The sequence below is a fragment of the Seriola dumerili genome, unplaced genomic scaffold, assembly GCF_002260705.1.
Source record: "Seriola dumerili isolate Sdu_G_001 unplaced genomic scaffold, Sdu_1.0 BDQW01000458.1, whole genome shotgun sequence".
Classification (NCBI taxonomy): Eukaryota; Metazoa; Chordata; class Actinopteri; order Carangiformes; family Carangidae; genus Seriola; species Seriola dumerili.
The window spans coordinates 495460-513767 of NW_019174713.1; the positions used below are offsets into that span (position 1 = coordinate 495460).

Here is an 18308-nt window from a genome sequence, read left to right on the forward strand (position 1 = left end):
AAAATAAAAAAATCCCACTGTGATTAAATCAAAGCAGCTATTTCAGTTTCCTGGGAAAAAAAATCAGTGCAGAGTTTCTGAACGCTCTCTGACCAAGTTTAATTTGTGCTACTGATGTTAAATAAAACTTTAACATCCCCTGACACTGGAGGATTCATTAGTAGTGAACAGTGATAACCTTTGGGGAGGTACAATGATACCAGTTGACCCTTCATCTACTCAACAGCAACATGACTCATCTGACCTCATGACTCAGACGTCCACTTCACTGTCTCCTTCCTCTCCCTCCACAGAAACAGGAAGTCAGGTTCAGTTACATAACAGCAGATGGTTGAGGTTCACAGGACTGTAGAGCCTATGGGCACTTCAGCAGTGAGCGGGTTTGAAGGCTGGTGCACCGGTTGAAGGACACTCCCTCTCTCTGTGTGGAAATGTGATTCTGCATTGACGGAGCTCTGCCAGAAGGGGGCAGTGTTTTCTCTTTTATCTCAGAGAAGGAGGCGAGGTGAACTCTTTCTTCTTCAACACTGGTTCTCAAACTTTTTCACATCAAGGAACTGACGGAAATTAGATGTTTCATTCCAGAAAATGTTTGAAACACAAAATATTCACACATCCTGTCACTGTGTTACTTATGGATGGAATTATAGTGAATCCACAGGAACTCCCTCAAGGGTCCCCAAGGGGTTCTGCTTTGAGAACCGCTGCTCTAAAGCATGCACGTGCTTGTTAAAGACAATTTTTATGTTGTAAAATGAAAAATGAAACATTAATAAAAATCTTATTCTCCAGTCTTTTATATTCATGACTGGTCGCACTCTCTCTTTATTATTCATCACCTTGTATCTCAGTTTTTCCATTTTTTGATCTTCATCATTTTTTGTATATTGATTTTTTATTATTTTTTTGCTGTTATTATTATTCTGTAATATATATACATAAAATAAAAGCACATATGTATTCTTATTTTATATGAAACCTGATGAGAAATATATGTATAGCCCATTCAAATATGCAGGTTTATGTGTGTATGCTTATATTGTAGACATATGTAAATATATATCCATCCCAAAGTCTGTCACTATATGTTGATGTTATGAACAGTAGGGTCCAAAAGTCTGAGAGAGCTTTCCCAGAATGGGAAGATAAGAAATTAAAATTAATGAGAAAGTAATGGGAAAAACATAGATTTTTTTTATATGTAGCTATGTAGTTTTAATAAACTTAACCATTTCACCAATTAAGTTTATCATACCATATACCATATTAAAATTCATCCTAAATATATGTTTTAATATAATATCAATAGGATGTATATGTGTGGTGATAATTTATTCCATTATAGTTGACATATATGACAATCACTGCTGATATAGGGACATATTTTCATTACGTTTCTATGGGATAATCGACTTCTTTCATCTATATTTACTCAAGTCTTGGTTTAATTTGAAGGTGACAACAGGAAGTGGTTGTGAACTTGTGTCTAACTTCAGGTGACTTGCTGGAGGAGTCTTGCTGTGTCTTCAGAGCTCAAACGCGGAAACGTGTTTTTCAAACGATGCGTCGTGTAGAGGAAGCGCTGGCGTGCGACGCGTCTTCAGGTCGCCGTTTGTGACACAAGCGGCGCCAATGTGGAACTAATGGACAGAGGAGCGGGCAGAGGAGACAGGGGGGTCCGCGGCGGCAGGACACGACCGGGGGGAGCTGAGGAGGCTCTGCGTCAGTGCCGGCTCATCCAGAACCTGGTGGACATCTCCACCTCCAGCCTCCAGGCTCTCAGGACCAGATGCACCGCAACCAACGACCTCACCCAGCAGGAGATCCGCACTTTAGAGGTACGGCGACAGCAGCTGGAGCTCGAGCCTCCAAGAAGAGTGTGGAAAACTTTCCAGCTCCTTAGTTGTTAGAGACCAGACCCCCCCCCCCACCCCCTACCCCCTTTCCATTATATTAGAAACCAATCCTGCCAGATTGTGAGACCTCATCAGAAACCTTCACTGTTCTGCCTCTGAAGGATTTTCTTCCATGGTCATATTTAATGTTTTGATTTTCTGTTGCTAAAAATCTCGTTCTGAATTAAGCAGTGAGTTTCTCTGATATTTTACTGTGTCTTAATGTCTTAAAGTTTTGACTCGTCACAGTAGGAAAAGCACAGATACAAATGATAAGACTAATGATGGTGATGGCTGAACTCCATTTAGCTTCAGTTTCGGGTTGCTGTCACACTGTCATGGCTCACTGGGACTCTTGAATAGATCACAGCCATTGTTATTGTGGGGCTTTTCCCATGATGCTGTGATACAGGCCTGTCGACGCCTGATATATTTTCATGTAATTCACCAGAACTCTTTAAACTTTAAAGCTCCATATTTCACACTTCTCCAGTGTTTTATTTTGAAGTGTTGATCCATAAGAAGATATTTTTGTGGTTTTTAAGAACCAAAAACCATCTCAGTGTAGTTTTGCATCTCCTCTCTCAGGCTTCTCTCTGGAGCTCTAGTAACAACAGGTCGGTGAGCCAATCAGAAGAGAGGAGGCTCTGAGCCTCTCTTCTGATTGGCTCACTGTTTTCTAAGTGATGCAATAAAAATATAGCAGATTTCAGGTAAAAACACTCAGAGAAACCAGATCATTCAAAGGTTTGGATGGTGGGTCCAGGTGGGCGGGGCTTGGTGACTGCTTTGTTGTGACATCACAAAGTTCCAGAAGTCCTGACGGCTGGTTTTAAGGCTCAGTTTCTGAATACAGGCTGTGTGCATTTCTCTGTGGACTGAGGCTTTGATACTTTCACAGTATTAATATAGAAGCTAGACCTGATCTATAATCACACTACACATGGACAGAGACCTTTACACTATATGGGACCTTTAAAACCTTCTGCCCTGCAGGATTTACAATGATGGCCTCAACAACAGCTTATGAATCAAGTCCTGCCAAACCTACTGGCTGTATCTCAAATTTAGAGGATCTAAATGACCTTAATGTCTCAGAGCAAGATGACTAACCTTCTGATGAACCTGGCCAGTCTGCAGCGCTGCTCTCAGTTTGTCCCAGTGGCCACTCACAGTATTGCAACTAAAAAAAATCTCCTGCCCAAAAAAATGTTTTCCTGTTAATGACCAATAAAAAAGGGTGACTGTAAAACAGCTGACACAGCACCTTTGTAGGGACAGGATGGTGCCACAGGGTGGTGTCCTGAGGTAAAGAGGTTAGTAAGGTGGAGGAAAAGGAGAAGAAAAATAAACTGGCTGCAACACAACCTGACCACTGTTCTCATGAGGTTGATTAAAAACAGGAACAATACAACCTCAGACTGCAGACAAGGTCAACACTTGGTCTTTGTATCATGAACTATGTTTGACATCCAGAGTGCAGAGAAAAGCGACGTTAAAGTGCATGATGTCATCCCAACGGGGGGCCATTGTGTGAAACACTTGTGTGCATGTACAATACAAAAGCAAACCCAGAAGAATGAATAGGAACCACTTTGGAATCCAGCTCTTAAAATACTTACATGTGGCCACTGTGGACATAGAAATCAAACACGTAATGGACATTAAATCAAAGTGTCTGCTTTAACCTGAGTTGCTTTACATCAGTAAAGAGAGAACTGTGTCAGCTAGGGTTGTGCTGATGGACGATGATCAGGACGATGGCGGATTGCTCGCGCCTTTGCAAATGTCAAGGAGATATTTGACTTGTTTTCCTATTAATGTAGTAACTTTTTATTTGTAGTATATAATTAATATTAATTTTAATTTGCCTGACCACAGTTTCACATATATAACCGCATATAACCATGATTGCAACATGTGCGCACAAACTCACTCCGATCAGCTGATTGTGATGAAGCTACTTGTGATGTAAGAGTGGAGGAGATCGACCGACAGACAGAAGCTCATTTTCTTATCCTTCTGCTTTTTATAGCAAGGCATTATCTGTGATGATGATTTCTGTTTTATCAGAGCCATAAAATTTATTTGTCATCTTACTGTCATCACATGCTCAGAGCCTCCTCTCTTCTGATTGGCTCACCGACCTGTTGTTACTAGAGCTCCAGAGAGAAGCTGAGAGAGGAGATGTGAAACTACACTGAGATGGTTTTTGTATCTTTTTATGGATTAACACTTCAAATAAAACACAGAAGAAGAAAATATGGAGCTTTAAACATAATGAGGAAATGTTAATTAATGGATTTGGCAAGTAACATATTGAACGTATCAGGAAAATGTTTCTTTTTTATAGTTATGTTTGTGCGCTCACAGCACGTGGTTAAGCTTTGGGGAAGACATTTAGCATTTAATTGAAAACACTTTCAGTCTTTCCTTAAGTGTCTGTGCTGCTGAAACCAAACCACAGACAGGACTCCGGGTGCAAACACCAGACTCTGGAGTCACAGTCCTGCACTTTGTCCACCCACAGTCTGAAACTCAAACAGTTCTCTGCAGCTTCTGAACGTCACGTCAACATAACATACTATGGAAAACAACTCAAAACTGTGTGAAAAAACACAAAAAAGTGTGTTTTCCAGGAAAGAGGCTTGGGGACGCTTTGGAGAATGACAGCCAATTAAAAATAAATGACAACCTGTGAATGTCACATTCATCAAATATACTTATATTTCTATGATTATATATCATTTATCCCAGGTAAGTTGCTAAGCAGTAAGATGAATCACATGAATCACGTTGTCGCCATCTTGTCACTACCTTATTTCTGCTGTAAAGTTTAACACGGGAGTCCATGGGGATCGACTCGCTGTTGGAGCCAGACTCTAGTGGTCATTAGAGGAACTGCAGTTTATTGCACATCAGTGTTGGCGTCATCTTTCAGCCTCGGAGGTTCCCGCTTGGTGAGACCCAGTGAGAACCATGGTGATGGTGTTTTCATCACATTCATCAAGTGTCAAAACTTTAGTTTTTTGCATTTTTAATTTTGTCCTAAAGTTCTCGTGGCAGTGTTTTCTCTGACATCACAGATTGGTCAAATGGGGAGGGTTTCCTTTTTCTGACTAATTTTCCATGTGATTGTGTGTGCGTGTGTGTGTACGTGCGCGTGCATATGTGTGTGTTGTAGTTGAGGAATGGTTGTCGCTGCCCACTCTCTCTCTTGTGTATATATCTGTGGCAAGAAGCAGAATTTGGCTGTGGTTCCTTCCCACGCTTTGTGAACATGTCGAGTTTAGCAAGAGCATCAAGTGACGTGAAAGACAGTGGGCGGGGATGAGTGTGCTGCTGTGTTGGGGCAAAATATTAGAGACAGAAGAGCGAGGGAGGTGTGTACAAACGATGAACTGTTGTTCAGAGCTTTGACGATGCTCTTTTTCCTTTTCCTGTCCTCTTCTTGACCTTTGAAACTGCCTGACCCACACACACATCCATCTTTGTGAATTCGTGTTATCTTGTCAAAATAGTAGAAAATGGAAACATGAGAATAGTTTCCGCTTGATATGATGAGGTTCCTCTGTGACCACAGTTTTGTAAAGTGTTTCTTTAAGCTACAGTGTCTGCCTCATTAAAATGGAGCCGATCAATGAAACACAAAAACCACAAACGGCAAATATATGAACAAAAAACAATAAAGGTTTGAGATTTGAAATATGAACACATTTACATGCAAATGTAAGCATGCATAAAATGGAACTATCCATGCATATATACATGCTTATTGTACAAGCTGTCATCTCAGTCAGGTTAATTACCTTACCCTGAGCTCAACCTAAATAATGGACTATTTTAACCCACTAAAAACTTAGCATTAACATTCCTTTGGAGCTCCACTTTGGTCTCCACCACCTCCCGAGAAAAATATCTTTAGCTACTAAATGCTCCAGTTTATCCATCAGCCAGTCAGTATGTGAAGATGAGCAGAGACTTCGGTGCATGCCGGTTTTATAAATTTGGCAAGCATGTGCTCCTGTTAGCATCGTTAGCGCAGCTGGGTGTCTTGATGGAGGCTAACCCGAGGCTAATTCCTTTGCTGGCTCGTTAGCTAGTTAGCGAGCTAAGCTAACAAGCCAGGTATGGTGACTGCATATTCAGGAAATATAAAATTAGCAGTGTGTTAACATTTGAAGAAACAAAAATGTGGAATAAAAACAAAATATAGAATTTACCCAGCGGTGCCCAAACTTTTGTATTAAACTGTAAATTCAACATAAAAGTAGCTATCATGTACAGAATTGAAAGCATATTCTGAGAGATTTTGATGAATATTTGGGGTGTTGTATTTTTGTGTTTGGGCCACAGTTAGTCGAGCGACCCTGTGCTCATGTATGTTACAGCTCCATGCTTCTTTACTTGCTTTCCTCACAGCTCTGTGCACTCGTTTTTGTAGTGGTGGTTACACTGACACATTGCGATGGTTCACAGTGTGGCACAGTGTATTGCAGCTGTAGAGGAACTATCAGACTAAAACGATCTGTCAGGTTTAAAATGAACTTTTGAGCAGACTGTTGGATCCAGCGTTCAGGGGTTTGTGTTCGCAGCCTTATTAGCCTGTTACATTACGTGAGGCTGAAGAAGTGAGTCTATGCAAAGTGTTCATGGTAGTCAGGAAAGCCCCATGTGGTTTACCAACTGCTCTTGTTTTCTCTCATTTCTCTCTCTCTCTCTCTCTCTGTCTCTCCTGTGTCATTCTTGTCCTCCTCTTTCTGACCTTTTTTTTTTTTTTTTTAATGTAGCTTTTGTTTTTGACTCGTCTGCACAAATATTTTTTGCACACCCTCTCTTTGCTGTTATTTTCACTGTCACGGTGCTCAGAATTAGCCTTAGCACAAAACTTGGACTTTGATATTTTGATGATGGCACTAAATGAAAAGTCAGAGGATCACAAAAAGTCATTATTTATTTGGTAACCATGGTGATGTTTTCTAATTGGTTCTTTCTATGATTCCCATTACCTCCAGTGTCAAGTCACAGTCCCTACTCTTATCACCACTGTTTATGACATTCCCATCAGCCTTAGCTCTACTTAGCATTTAGTGCTAATTAGCAAACGTTAGCATCCTAACACACTAAACTTTGGTGAACATGACAAACATGAGCTTGCTAATGTTGTCATTATTGAGCAGATAGCAAAATAAAACTTCTGGTCCAAGATATGCCCATATTCTTCCACATCTGGGCAGATTCCAGCTGTTATCTTCCAGTACTGGCTAACAGCCGCAAGTAGGAAGCATGTGGCAAGTATTATTTTTGCTATCTTAGCATGCTGAGGTTAGCATTTAGCTCAAAGCACCGCTGTGTTTGCGTTGCAGAGCTGCTAACATGGCTGCATGTCAAAATACCCACACACACACTGTTTTCAGTGTAAGCATTTATACTGATGGCACCTTGATGAGTTCAGGTGTGTGAACAACCTGGAACAACAGCTCTCCCAACCTGTTCTCAGCCACAAAGACCTGACCTTAGCTCTGCCACAAGTGTGATGCTGTTTCCACTCAACATGCGACCCAGCGGCACATGTGATGTAGCTGCAGTCATCATGTAACAGAGCTGAGGGAGATCTACACTGAGACAGATGCCATAGAACTGCAGGCTCCTCGCTGTGGTGGTTTAGGGTCCAGGTGTTGTTCAGTGCAAACCTACACCCTCCTGTTTTCATCTACAAGCACCACTGCATCTCACCTCAAGCCACTCAAAGACAACAGACTAATACTAATACACAGATAACATTATTAGATTTTAATGCGCATAATGGAGGCGCCCTCCACCTTGAACATGGAGGCTGCTGAAAGAGCTCTTCAGCGTGCATCTGTAGAATTATCCCTTAGGGGTGGAAGACGTATTCAGGGGCCAGTTGCACAAAGCTTCTTAAGATTTCCTAAAAATAAAAAATTTCTGCACAAAACACCCTTAAGTCTTCTCCTTAAAGTTTCCTTTAAATGTTCAGTTAAGTATTTAAAGCTTTCTCCTTAAATCACTTGCACAGAAGATCTTATCAGCCAAACGAAGGGAAAAAAACCACACTATGCTACGTGATCTTTCCAACCGCTATCACAAGCGCTAATGCCAGAAAACAAACGGTCTCCATGGAAACTGTAGCATTTAACCACTGTAAAATCTCTTTCATTGCTGCAAATTAAAGTTTTATCTTATCAAAGGAAGTCCTTTAAGTTAATCTGTACAACAACCTCAAGTAACTCCCTCAGCTAAGGAGAAATTCATCCTCAAGTGTCTTACTTAAGAAGAAAACTTAAGGTGACTTGTGCAACTAGCTACTTTAACTTAAGTAAAAATATTAATACCATAGTGTAGTAATACTCTGTTACGAGTCAAAGTCATGCAAAATATAGAATTAGCTTAAGGTAACTAAATATATAATACTTCATAATGCCTTAGTGTATATGAGGTCCCACAATTCACACTGCGTTAGCAAAAAATCCAAGTCATGAAGTCCAACAAAAACTCCCTGTGGACCTCCATGATGAAATTGTAGTGAGGCATAGATCAGGAGAACAGTTTTCCCAGGAGAACAGTGGCCTCAATAATTGTGAAATAGAAGATGTTTGGAACGAGGACTCTTCTTTAAATTGGCCGTCCGGTCAAACTGAGTGACCGGGCAAGAGAGGCTTTGGTCAGGGAGAAACGAAGTCTCATTATTGTTTTTTGTTCTTCAGGTTTTCAATGAAGTTTCTGTAAAACTCATGTGGTTACTGCAAGATGTGATGCAATGTGGCTGAAAAACAGAACAGTTGTGTTATTTTTTTTATGTGAGATGTCTGGGGAATCATTGCACATTGCGTGCGAAGATTTTTACTGAATCTGAAACCTGCAGTGAAGGTGAAGCCGCCTCACTGTGAATTAAAGAGCTGCTAATCTTAGCTGCTAATCCATCTAAAGTAAATGAAATAAATATTTGTAGCTTAAATGTCTGTGATTGTCCAAATTTTATTTACAATGACAAGTTTAAAGTTATGCTCATGTCCATCAGCATTCATTATCTTCTGAGCAGTTGGGGTCTAACAGTCACTTCACACATTTTAACAGTTTGCAGACGGTTTAACAGCAGACATCTGGTGTGGACCACCAGTCAGGGGGATTTCCTCAAACTGAAGTCTCATTTCTCACTACTGCTTTACATCCATACAACTCCTTGATATTTAGGGTCACTATAGCAAGAAGGTCAAGGTTCGTTTTGAAATAACTCGCCCCTTAATTAGTGTCTCATATTGAGCTTTAAATTAACACCTGAGCAATTAGGACGACTTACACAGGCAGAGAAAACTTAATTAAAGGTATGTCCAAGATTAAAGATTTATAATAAAATAAAACACTGAAATATGTGCAATATGAAACTTAGATGTAAAATTTATGTAAAAAATTGTATGTAATTACTGTCAATAACTTTGCCTCCACTTGGGAGGAGTTTGTAATAGTGTTTCTGCTGGTTGGTGAAGCTTTGATTACACCTGAGTGAGACAGAGTGAAGCAGTGTGTGGTGTGCCCCTCCCCCTACAGGTGAAGCTGACCAAGTACATGTGGACGCAGCTGCAGTGGAAGCAGAGGGTACCAGAGAGGGAGAGACCTGCAGCTCTGTCCAGATACCCGAGACTGGAGAACTGGCTCCTCACAGCTGACCTCACACCACAGTTCATACAGGTAATGTGTGTTTGTGTTTGTGCAGTTTGTCTTGTATTTGCTTGACATAAAATATTTCAAATCACTGACCCCACTGAGGAGTCTTGAGAGGTAAGAGGGTGTTCAATCTTGGAGTGCATTGTGGGTAAAAAGACGCAGTTTGTATTCTGATCGTCTGTATGTACGTACGTCCCATTCTCGTGGACACGATATCTCAGTAACACCTTGATAGAGCTTCTTCACATTTGGCGCAAACGTCCACTTGGACTCAAGGATGAACTGATTAGATTTAGGTGGCTAAAGGTCAAAGGTCAAGATCATGGTGACCTCATGAAACACTTTTTTAGCCACTTCACAAAGCAATTACGACAACACTTCACACAAATGGTTAGTATTTTAAACCGCTCTGGATAAAATGGGATGTAATCTGAACTAAGTCCGAGTGGCGGTAATTCTAGTTTTAAATTAAGAGTGTGAGAGCAGATGAGAGTGTGTTAACAGATCTGGATGAGATGAATGCAGGAATTATAATTCCCTGCATGTGGCTGTGACTGTGTTAGAAATTGATGAAAAATGTGACTGGAATCTGAGGTGGAAAAAAAGTTGCTGTAGTGATGAGTTGTTGATGTGTTTTCTTGAAAGTTCATTTTAACAAATTTAATTTCTATTATTTTGTTTTGGGAGGAAGTCAAACAGTGAATAAGCCTAAGAGTGTAGTCTGAGTCTGGCAGAATGGGAATGAAAATCGAGGTGTCATCTGTGTAAAATGGAAATTTACATAGCGAGGAAAAGCAGTGGGCCAAGGATGGAGCCTTGGGGAACCCCCTGGGAGAGAATATGACAATCAGAGGAGGAGCTGCTGTAAATAACCTTGTCTGTCCTGCCATGCAAATCTGCATGAAACCTTTTCAGTTCAGTGTCAGTGATGTCAGCGTTTATACTGAAGATGATTCAACAGGATTTTGTGGTCAGTGATGTCAAACGTGGTGTTTCATGTTCGAGCAGAAGTGGAACTGAGGAGAGGCCAAGGTCTGAGGTGAGCAGCAGGTCATTGACATCTTTCTTGATACAAGTTTCAGTAGAATGAAATGGTTTGAAACCAAACCTGAGGGGCCCTAATAGACAATATCATCTTAGGTGTTTAGTGAACTGGGTAGCAACGGTTCTTTCAGTTGTGTTTTGGAGGGAAAAGAGACACCGGAGATTGATCAATAGGAATGAAGTTGGTCTATGTTGGTCTCTGGGAAGACAAATGATCAGTTTGATCAGACATGTGCCGAGCCTCGTGTCTATTCACAGGTTATAGAATATTCCTTCTTCACACTTTTTTCTGTCATCAACAAAAGAAATGTTCAAATCCAAGTGGCTTTAACTGGATAGATCATTTCTGGTTTGGATCAAAACATTTTTATCTTTATTCCAACTCATTCTGAATTTATAGTTTTAGAGTCTTCCCCCAGCAAAGTAATACACTTTACTATTTACATCATCATGTGTATCTGGGTGTTTCTTGTATGCCCCAAATTCTTCTTACTATTTGTCACCAGTCAAACTGGTTTGAACCTGACCTATTTAAAAATATCATTGTGGGTTAATACCCAATAATACCTGACGAGCGGGATGGTCAAGCCAATTTGTATTGTTGCACTGATTTGATCACACAATTGAGTTTTATGACAGTTGGTGTGCTGAAAACCTTTGCATGCACAGTAGAAGTTTAACCTTTGGAAAAAACATTTTACATTTTAACCTTATTTTGGGGCAAAATCGCCAATTTTTTTTGCTGTTTTTATCAGATTTGACTGGTGATTCGACATATGCACTTTTGAAAGCTGTCTGTAGGTAAGTCTGATGGATTCTCTTGGTTAAATGTGGCAGATTGATGTAAACTGAGCAACTGGCTGAGACAAACCAGCCCAAACTGTTCTGAATTTATTCTTTTAAAAAAAAGAAAAACAAGTCTTTAGTATCAATCTTTAGGATCAATAAGTGTCTGTTACAGTTCAATTCCTTCACTAGAAGTCTTGTTTAACCAGTGTTATTTTGTGATTTTTATTTTTATGTTGCAGTGACATCAGTCACAAACACGTGAAGGATTACTTCATGTGTAAGTGTCTGTTCATTAGTAGTTTGAGCTTTTTAATATCTTTTGTTGTTGTAGCTGTTAAATATTCTCATAAAGTCATAAAGTCGTTGCTGCTGCCAGAGAAGTTACACTGAATGAAGTGTTTGAGCAAATGTTTTGGCTTATTCTACACTGATTGATGGTGTCGTTTAGATTTTCCTGGACGAAAGTAAATTTTTTAGATTAATCGACGAACATTTAGAAAAGTAGTCGCTAGTGGCAACCCGAGAAAAATACAACATACACAAGTACGAATGCCTTGACTGACAACATGGGACTGATGCTTGATGTTTAAGGGGAAACTCTGTGAGATGAGACTTTTTCCTTGCATTAGCAATAACCACCAAATAAGGTGATAATATGTCCAGATTGTGTGTTGTTTAGCTCTGCTGCTCCCAAGTGGCCAAAAAAACTGCTTTTGATACTTGATTTTATTATCAAGATGTGTCAGTACTGTACACAGATTACTTATTCCCAGCTTGTAGTTTGCACTCTGACAGTCTTTTCCAGTTTTAATGGAGTCCATGCTCCAAACTAGGAGAGAATATATGAAACATGGCAGTTGAATCGGACAGTTTCTCATGCTAAGATGCAGGTTGATCAGTGCTGAGTCTAAGTGCACAGTGTTAACCTGTAGTATTGGCCATTTAAAATCTTTTCAGGTGGTATTTTGTCCTCTCTGAAGTTTCTGAACGCATCGCTGTTCCTAGTATCTGCAGGTGACGATCAAAGCCTTCGATAAGTTGAATTTGAGTGAGTTCTGTGACTGTTGTCATAAGGTCTGGTTGTTATGCGCTGCAGTGTGTTGGTTGGACAGAGTCCTGCAATGTTTTGAATAGCAGCAGCCCTGTAGCTCTGCGTGATGAGCACTCACCCAAACTAGAATGTGTTGAGTCAGCTGCGCTGGAAGCCTCTGTCCCTCCCCAGTGTGCTATTTATACACACCCAAACCAGCCTCTGCACATACCAACACACACACACACACACACACATGCAAGTACATACACAAGCTGTCCGATCTACTCACAGATGCACGCGCACAGAGCTCGGTGCACTGGAAAGCTCCTAGTAAACAATAGTGCTCACAAACACTGGAGGCAGGGTGAGAGCTGCGCCTCAGGGTGACTCAGTTTTTTCCTGACACCGTGTTGAGGAGGAAGCGACAGGTGGGCTCAGAGACACAGCAGCAGAGAGCAGCAGACACTCGGGCTGACCGGCAGCCCACATGGGAGCAGCTGGACTTTTACTAAACCTCACAGGATCACATGTAGGACGCCGAGGTAGGACGAGAAGTTGACATTAAATTCAACTTTAGGAGGTTGCACTTTTGTTTGGATACGTACTCGGTTGCAGATTGTTTTAGTGTCGCTGCCTGTGAAACATCTGGCCAGAGACAACAGAACTTGTTCTATGGCTGAATCCAGCACATATATACTGAGGTTTCTTCATATGCACCGTCTCAAATGATTGATTAAATGAAAGCAGCATCTGTACAGAGGCATTCAAAATTTGCTGCACATATGTTCTGTAGAAGTAATCAGATCCTTTCCTTCTGAAAGTGTACCACAATTCCAAAATACTTTATTACAAGAAAAGGACTTGCAGTCATATTTGTACTTAAGAAAGTAAAAGTAAAAGTACAACATTCTTAGCAAAGTGTATCAGAAGTAAAAGTACTAATTACAGTGTTTTACTTAATTATTATGAATGTATAAGCAGTGTTTTAATGTTGTAGTTGTCGGAGGTGGAACTGGTTTAACTACCTTATTTAATGTTAGGTGGTTTAATCTATAATAATGTATCATAATTTATGAAATGACCATAAGATTTGTCTCTAAAATCAGAATCTGCAAAGTAACCAGTAACTGTTGCCTAAGTGTCAGATATTAAATCCAGTGCAGTAAAATTCACTGTCTCAAGTATAAATACTCAAATGAAGAATTATCTAAGATTGGTACTTGGTCCCACCAAACCAGTCCACTGATCATGTGTTATCCTGTATTGAAGAAACCAGTAAATATTTAGTATTTATAGTGGACATTGGGTCTAAAGGGTTGAATATGATATTTAAAGCTCCATATTTTCTTCCTTTCTGTGTTTTATTTGAAGTGTTTGAAGTGTGTGTTGAAGTGTGTAGTTTTACATCTTGTCTCTCAGGCTTCTCTCTGGAGCTCTAGTAACAACAGGTCGGTGAGACAATCAGAAGAGAGGAGGCTCTGTGCCTCTCTTCTGATTGGCTGACTGTTTTCTGAGTGATTTGATAAAAAATATAGCAGATTTCAGGTAAAAACCCTCAGAGAAACCAAATCCTGCAAGGTTTGGATTGTGGGTCCAGGTGGGCGGGGCATGGTGACTGCTTTGTTGTGACATCACAAAGTTCCAGAAGTCCTGACGGCTGGTTTTAAGGCTCAGTTTCTGAATACAGGCTGTGTGCATTTCTCTGTGGACTGAGGCTTTGATACTTTCACAGTATTAATATAGAAGCTAGACCTGATCTATAATCTATAATCACACTACACGTGGACACAGACCTTTAGACTGGAGGAGCTTTAATATTTTATAAAAATTTCCTCATGTCTCCACATCTTGTCCCCATCTCCAGCCCTCTGAGGATCCTGCTGTGATTCAGCAGCATTCGTCATGTTTCTCAGTCTCACTGTTTTGAGAAATCAGTTTCCTTTTGGCCTTTTTTTTTTTTATCTCATCAAAACAGTGAAATCCCTAAAAAAGTGACAAGACCAAGGACACTATCTCTCAGACACAACCATTTGTTGAATATAAATGTGACTCTGACTCTTTTCCCTGAATGGGTGTGAAGGAATTAAATCCCGGTCTTACTGTCAGCGGCTACAGGAAAGGGAAAGTCCCTGAGGAGCGGGAAAACAGAAAGTTCCACATAAATGTGGCTTGTGGTGTGGCTGAGTGCGATTACTGCTTTGTTGTGACATCACAAAGTTACAGGAAATCCTAACGGCTCGTTTTAAGACTCAGTTTCTGAATACAGGCTGTGTGTGAGTTTGGCTGAAACCTGTTCATATTTGATGTCCCTTATAATAGATGTTGAGTCTGAAGGGTTAAAAACAATATTTAAACACACAGTATGTACTTACGGCGTGTCTGCACTTGAGGCCTTTCAGTTGTGTTTTTCTGTTGACTGTCCAAACAGGCTGCATTATTCCTCACGGTTTACTCACACTACCGTGACTCAAAGCCTATTATTTAATTTTTGTTTTATTTGCTGCAGCTCGGAGTACTGCCACATAGCATTGAAAGCTAGCTTTATTAGCCACCATAAACTACTGGTCATACCAGACTGAGAACTTCAGGGGTGTGTTTTATTGCTCACAAATTCAACTTTTTCATTTTTAAGAGGAAAACCACAAAGCATATATTTACACTGCAAGTCTATTTTCTTCCGTTTTACGCACATGACTGTGTGTTTGGGCTCTGAACGCTGCCAAAAACGTGACTGATCCATGCTCAGTGTGACGCCTGAATGCATCGTGTGTAGACAGTAGCTGCTGCTCTCACACTCCTGTGTCGACACAGTTACTTTCCATCACTGAGCTCAACAGAATGCAGCCCCCCTTTCTAGTAAAGCTGGTTTGTCACATCCAAGACTGTAACACAATCTCTGTCTTAAATCGTCGCACTTAGCTCTGTGTGTCGGTGATGAATGAACAGAGTAGTTTATGTGTCACCGGTGTTAGTTTCCTTGGTTCGGAGTCGGGACACCGTGTCCTGGTCCCTGATCCCTGGTCCCTGGACCCTGGCAGCCCCCTTTTGTGTCCTGACCAGTTAGAGCTGTGATTCTGTGAACTGGGGCGCGCTGACACTGAGTCACGCCGCAGGAATGTTTTGGTCACTGAGCAGAATAAGATTATAATAGGTGACACGAGTCGCTGTCAGTGTCTTGTTCACCACATCTGCGTAGGTTCTATAAATATGTGTGTGACGTTCAGTTCAGTTGGTGTGTTGTGTTTGGACCTAATGATGGAAATCCTCGGTCCACAGCTATAATGATTTTTTTTTGGCACCAGCGTCAGGCCAGAGGAGGTTACTGAAGCTGTTCGACCGTCGGTGAAGGAGCAGGGGTGTGTTTATGCCGCCTCTGGAGGCCACCAGCAGGGACCTACAGTCTTCTGTATGGGAGCATACCACTTGACATTCAGTACGTACATGTCCCTGGTTTGCATGTGAATTCCTGCCGTGTGTTCAGTAAGATGTATGAAGAGGATGAAGAGGCAGAGATGGCAGTTGTGGTGGTTACGATGGCGGCTGGAGGTTGTGTCTCTGCATAATGGCCTGTATTAAGACTCCTCCTCTTTTCTGATGAGCTGCATGAGTGAAGTGTGTGTCAGGTACTGCACATTGTTTTCTATCGGCATTTAATCCCTTCGTATCAAATAATTTTACAACTCCATATTTTCTTCTTCTTCTGTGTTTTATTTGAAGTGTTGATCCATAAGATGATATATTTGTGGTTTTAAGAACCAAAAACCATCTCAGTGTAGTTTTACATCTCCTCTCTCAGGCTTCTCTCTGGAGCTCTAGTAACAACAGGTCAGTGAGCCAATCAGAAGAGAGGAGGCTCTGAGCCTCTCTTCTGATTGGCTGACTGTTTTCTGATTGATTTAATAAAAAAATATAGCAGATTTCAGGTAAAAACCCTCGGAGAAACCAAATTTTGCAAGGTTTGGATGGTGGGTCCAGGTGGGCGGGGCTTGGTGACTGCTTTGTTGTGACATCACAAAGTTCCAGAAGTCCTGACGGCTGGTTTTAAGGCTCAGTTTCTGAATACAGGCTGTGTGCATTTCTCTGTGGACTGAGGCTTTGATACTTTCACAGTATTAATATAGAAGCTAGACCTGATCTATAATCAAACAACACATGGACAGAGACCTTTAGACTGGATGGGACCTTTAATACTTTATTAAGAAAATTTGCTACAAATTCTCTTGATCCAGCTTTTCGTTTATGATGATTTGCTGCTGGTTTTTCTTTGTGTTTTTCACTATTTTATTCGTCATCGGCGTCTCTTGGCCGTCTGTCTGACTCTCATGGATCCCAGAAGTTTCCTCATGTCTCAACATCTTGTCCCCGTCTCCGTCTCCGACTCCTCTGAGGATCCTGCTCTGATTCAGCAGCATTCGTCATGTTTCTCAGTCTCACTGTTTTGAGAGATCCGTTTCCTTTGGGCCTTTTTTTTTATCTGATCAAAACAGTGACAAGACCAAGGACACAGTCTATCAGACACAACCGTTTGTATAAATATAAATGAGACTGTGGCTCTTTTCCCTGAATGGGTGTGAAGGAATTAAATCCCGGTAATGACAGTCTTACTATCAGCAGCTACAGGAAAGGGAAAGTCCATGAGGAGCGGGAAAACAGAAAGTTCCACAGAAATGTTTTCTCTTGTTTTGTCATTAGGAAAATGAAGGAGAGTTGTTGATAGATAGGGAGATTTTCTCTTTTTTCTTTATGGTGGCTTTAAATAATTAAAGATAAATGAAAAAGCAAAGAGAAAGACACTCCTGCTGATTTACTTCAGGGTTTCTCCAGATTTGTCTCTATGAACTTCTACCAGTTGGAACCTTCAGAATAAAAGCACAACCAGCACTGACTTTCATACAGCTGCAGCTTATACCTAACTAACTCAAAAACACAGCGTTATTACAACTGAAGTGTTGCTTATTAAAGTTTAAAGTCACAGTCCGACTGTGGATTCAAATCTTTCCCATCATTATCTGATCCCACATATAATCCACATAATCTGAGGCAACATTTTCCTGACAGTTTTTATAAATTTTGAGGTTTGAACTTTTATTTTAAATTGAGAAAACTCAATAATCTACAGTAACTGCAACACTGAATTAAAGCTAAATGACCGGTGGAAATTAAGTTCAATCAGCTTTATTAACTTGAACACATGAACGACATCACTCTTGATTAACTGAATGAAGTTCAGGAGAAGTAAGTTCAGTTGTAATCGGCACTTTTTTAACATTTATAAACTTTTTTTCTTGTTGCATAGAATCAACATAAGATAATTAATTAGCATTAACACAATTCCCATTTTAAGACATAGAGTTAAATACTTGAGAAGACCTGAGCGAATAAAGATTAAAAGAAAAATAAAGCGAAAGTGAGTCATAAAAGTGGTTGCACTGCAGGCACTTATCAGCAGTTTTTTGTTGTTGGTTTAAATCCTGTGTTATGATAAGCATGTGAAACAGCACTATCTCAGTCTTATTTATTTATTTATTGTATTATTTGATAAGGACATTGCATGTTAATGAACAACAGTACAAAACACACAATGTAAACATGCTGGATTGTAGCAGAAATGCTAATTTACATCCATAGTCCTTGAGGAGGTAACGTAAAAGAAAAAACATTACATGTAACATGAACAAATACAAATATAAGATACACACGTAAAAAGACAAATACATTTTCCTGCATGTTGAGTTAAAAGTGATCACCTCACAGCCCCCTCTGGTGGTCGCCCTGGTGTCACTGTCAGTGTCAGCCCTCTTCGTTTAAAGGTGGTGGGACAGGTCAGTGCAATGTGACCCCTCCCCAGATACTTAAAACTC

The 18308-nt window shown here is 40.5% G+C and overlaps 1 protein-coding gene across 2 annotated transcripts in view; it reads left to right on the forward strand.

Annotated features, from left to right (window-relative positions):
* Positions 1–1549: 1549 nt before the first annotated feature.
* Positions 1550–18308, forward strand: part of LOC111234787 (kinase suppressor of Ras 1-like) — a 37249-nt gene continuing 20490 nt past the window's right edge. For both annotated transcript variants that reach the window (XM_022762976.1, XM_022762977.1), the window contains exons 1-2: positions 1550–1838; positions 9465–9605. In XM_022762976.1, coding sequence (XP_022618697.1) covers positions 1644–1838; positions 9465–9605 — 336 coding nt within the window. In that variant the 5' untranslated portion in view covers positions 1550–1643. The remainder of the gene's footprint in view (positions 1839–9464; positions 9606–18308) is intronic.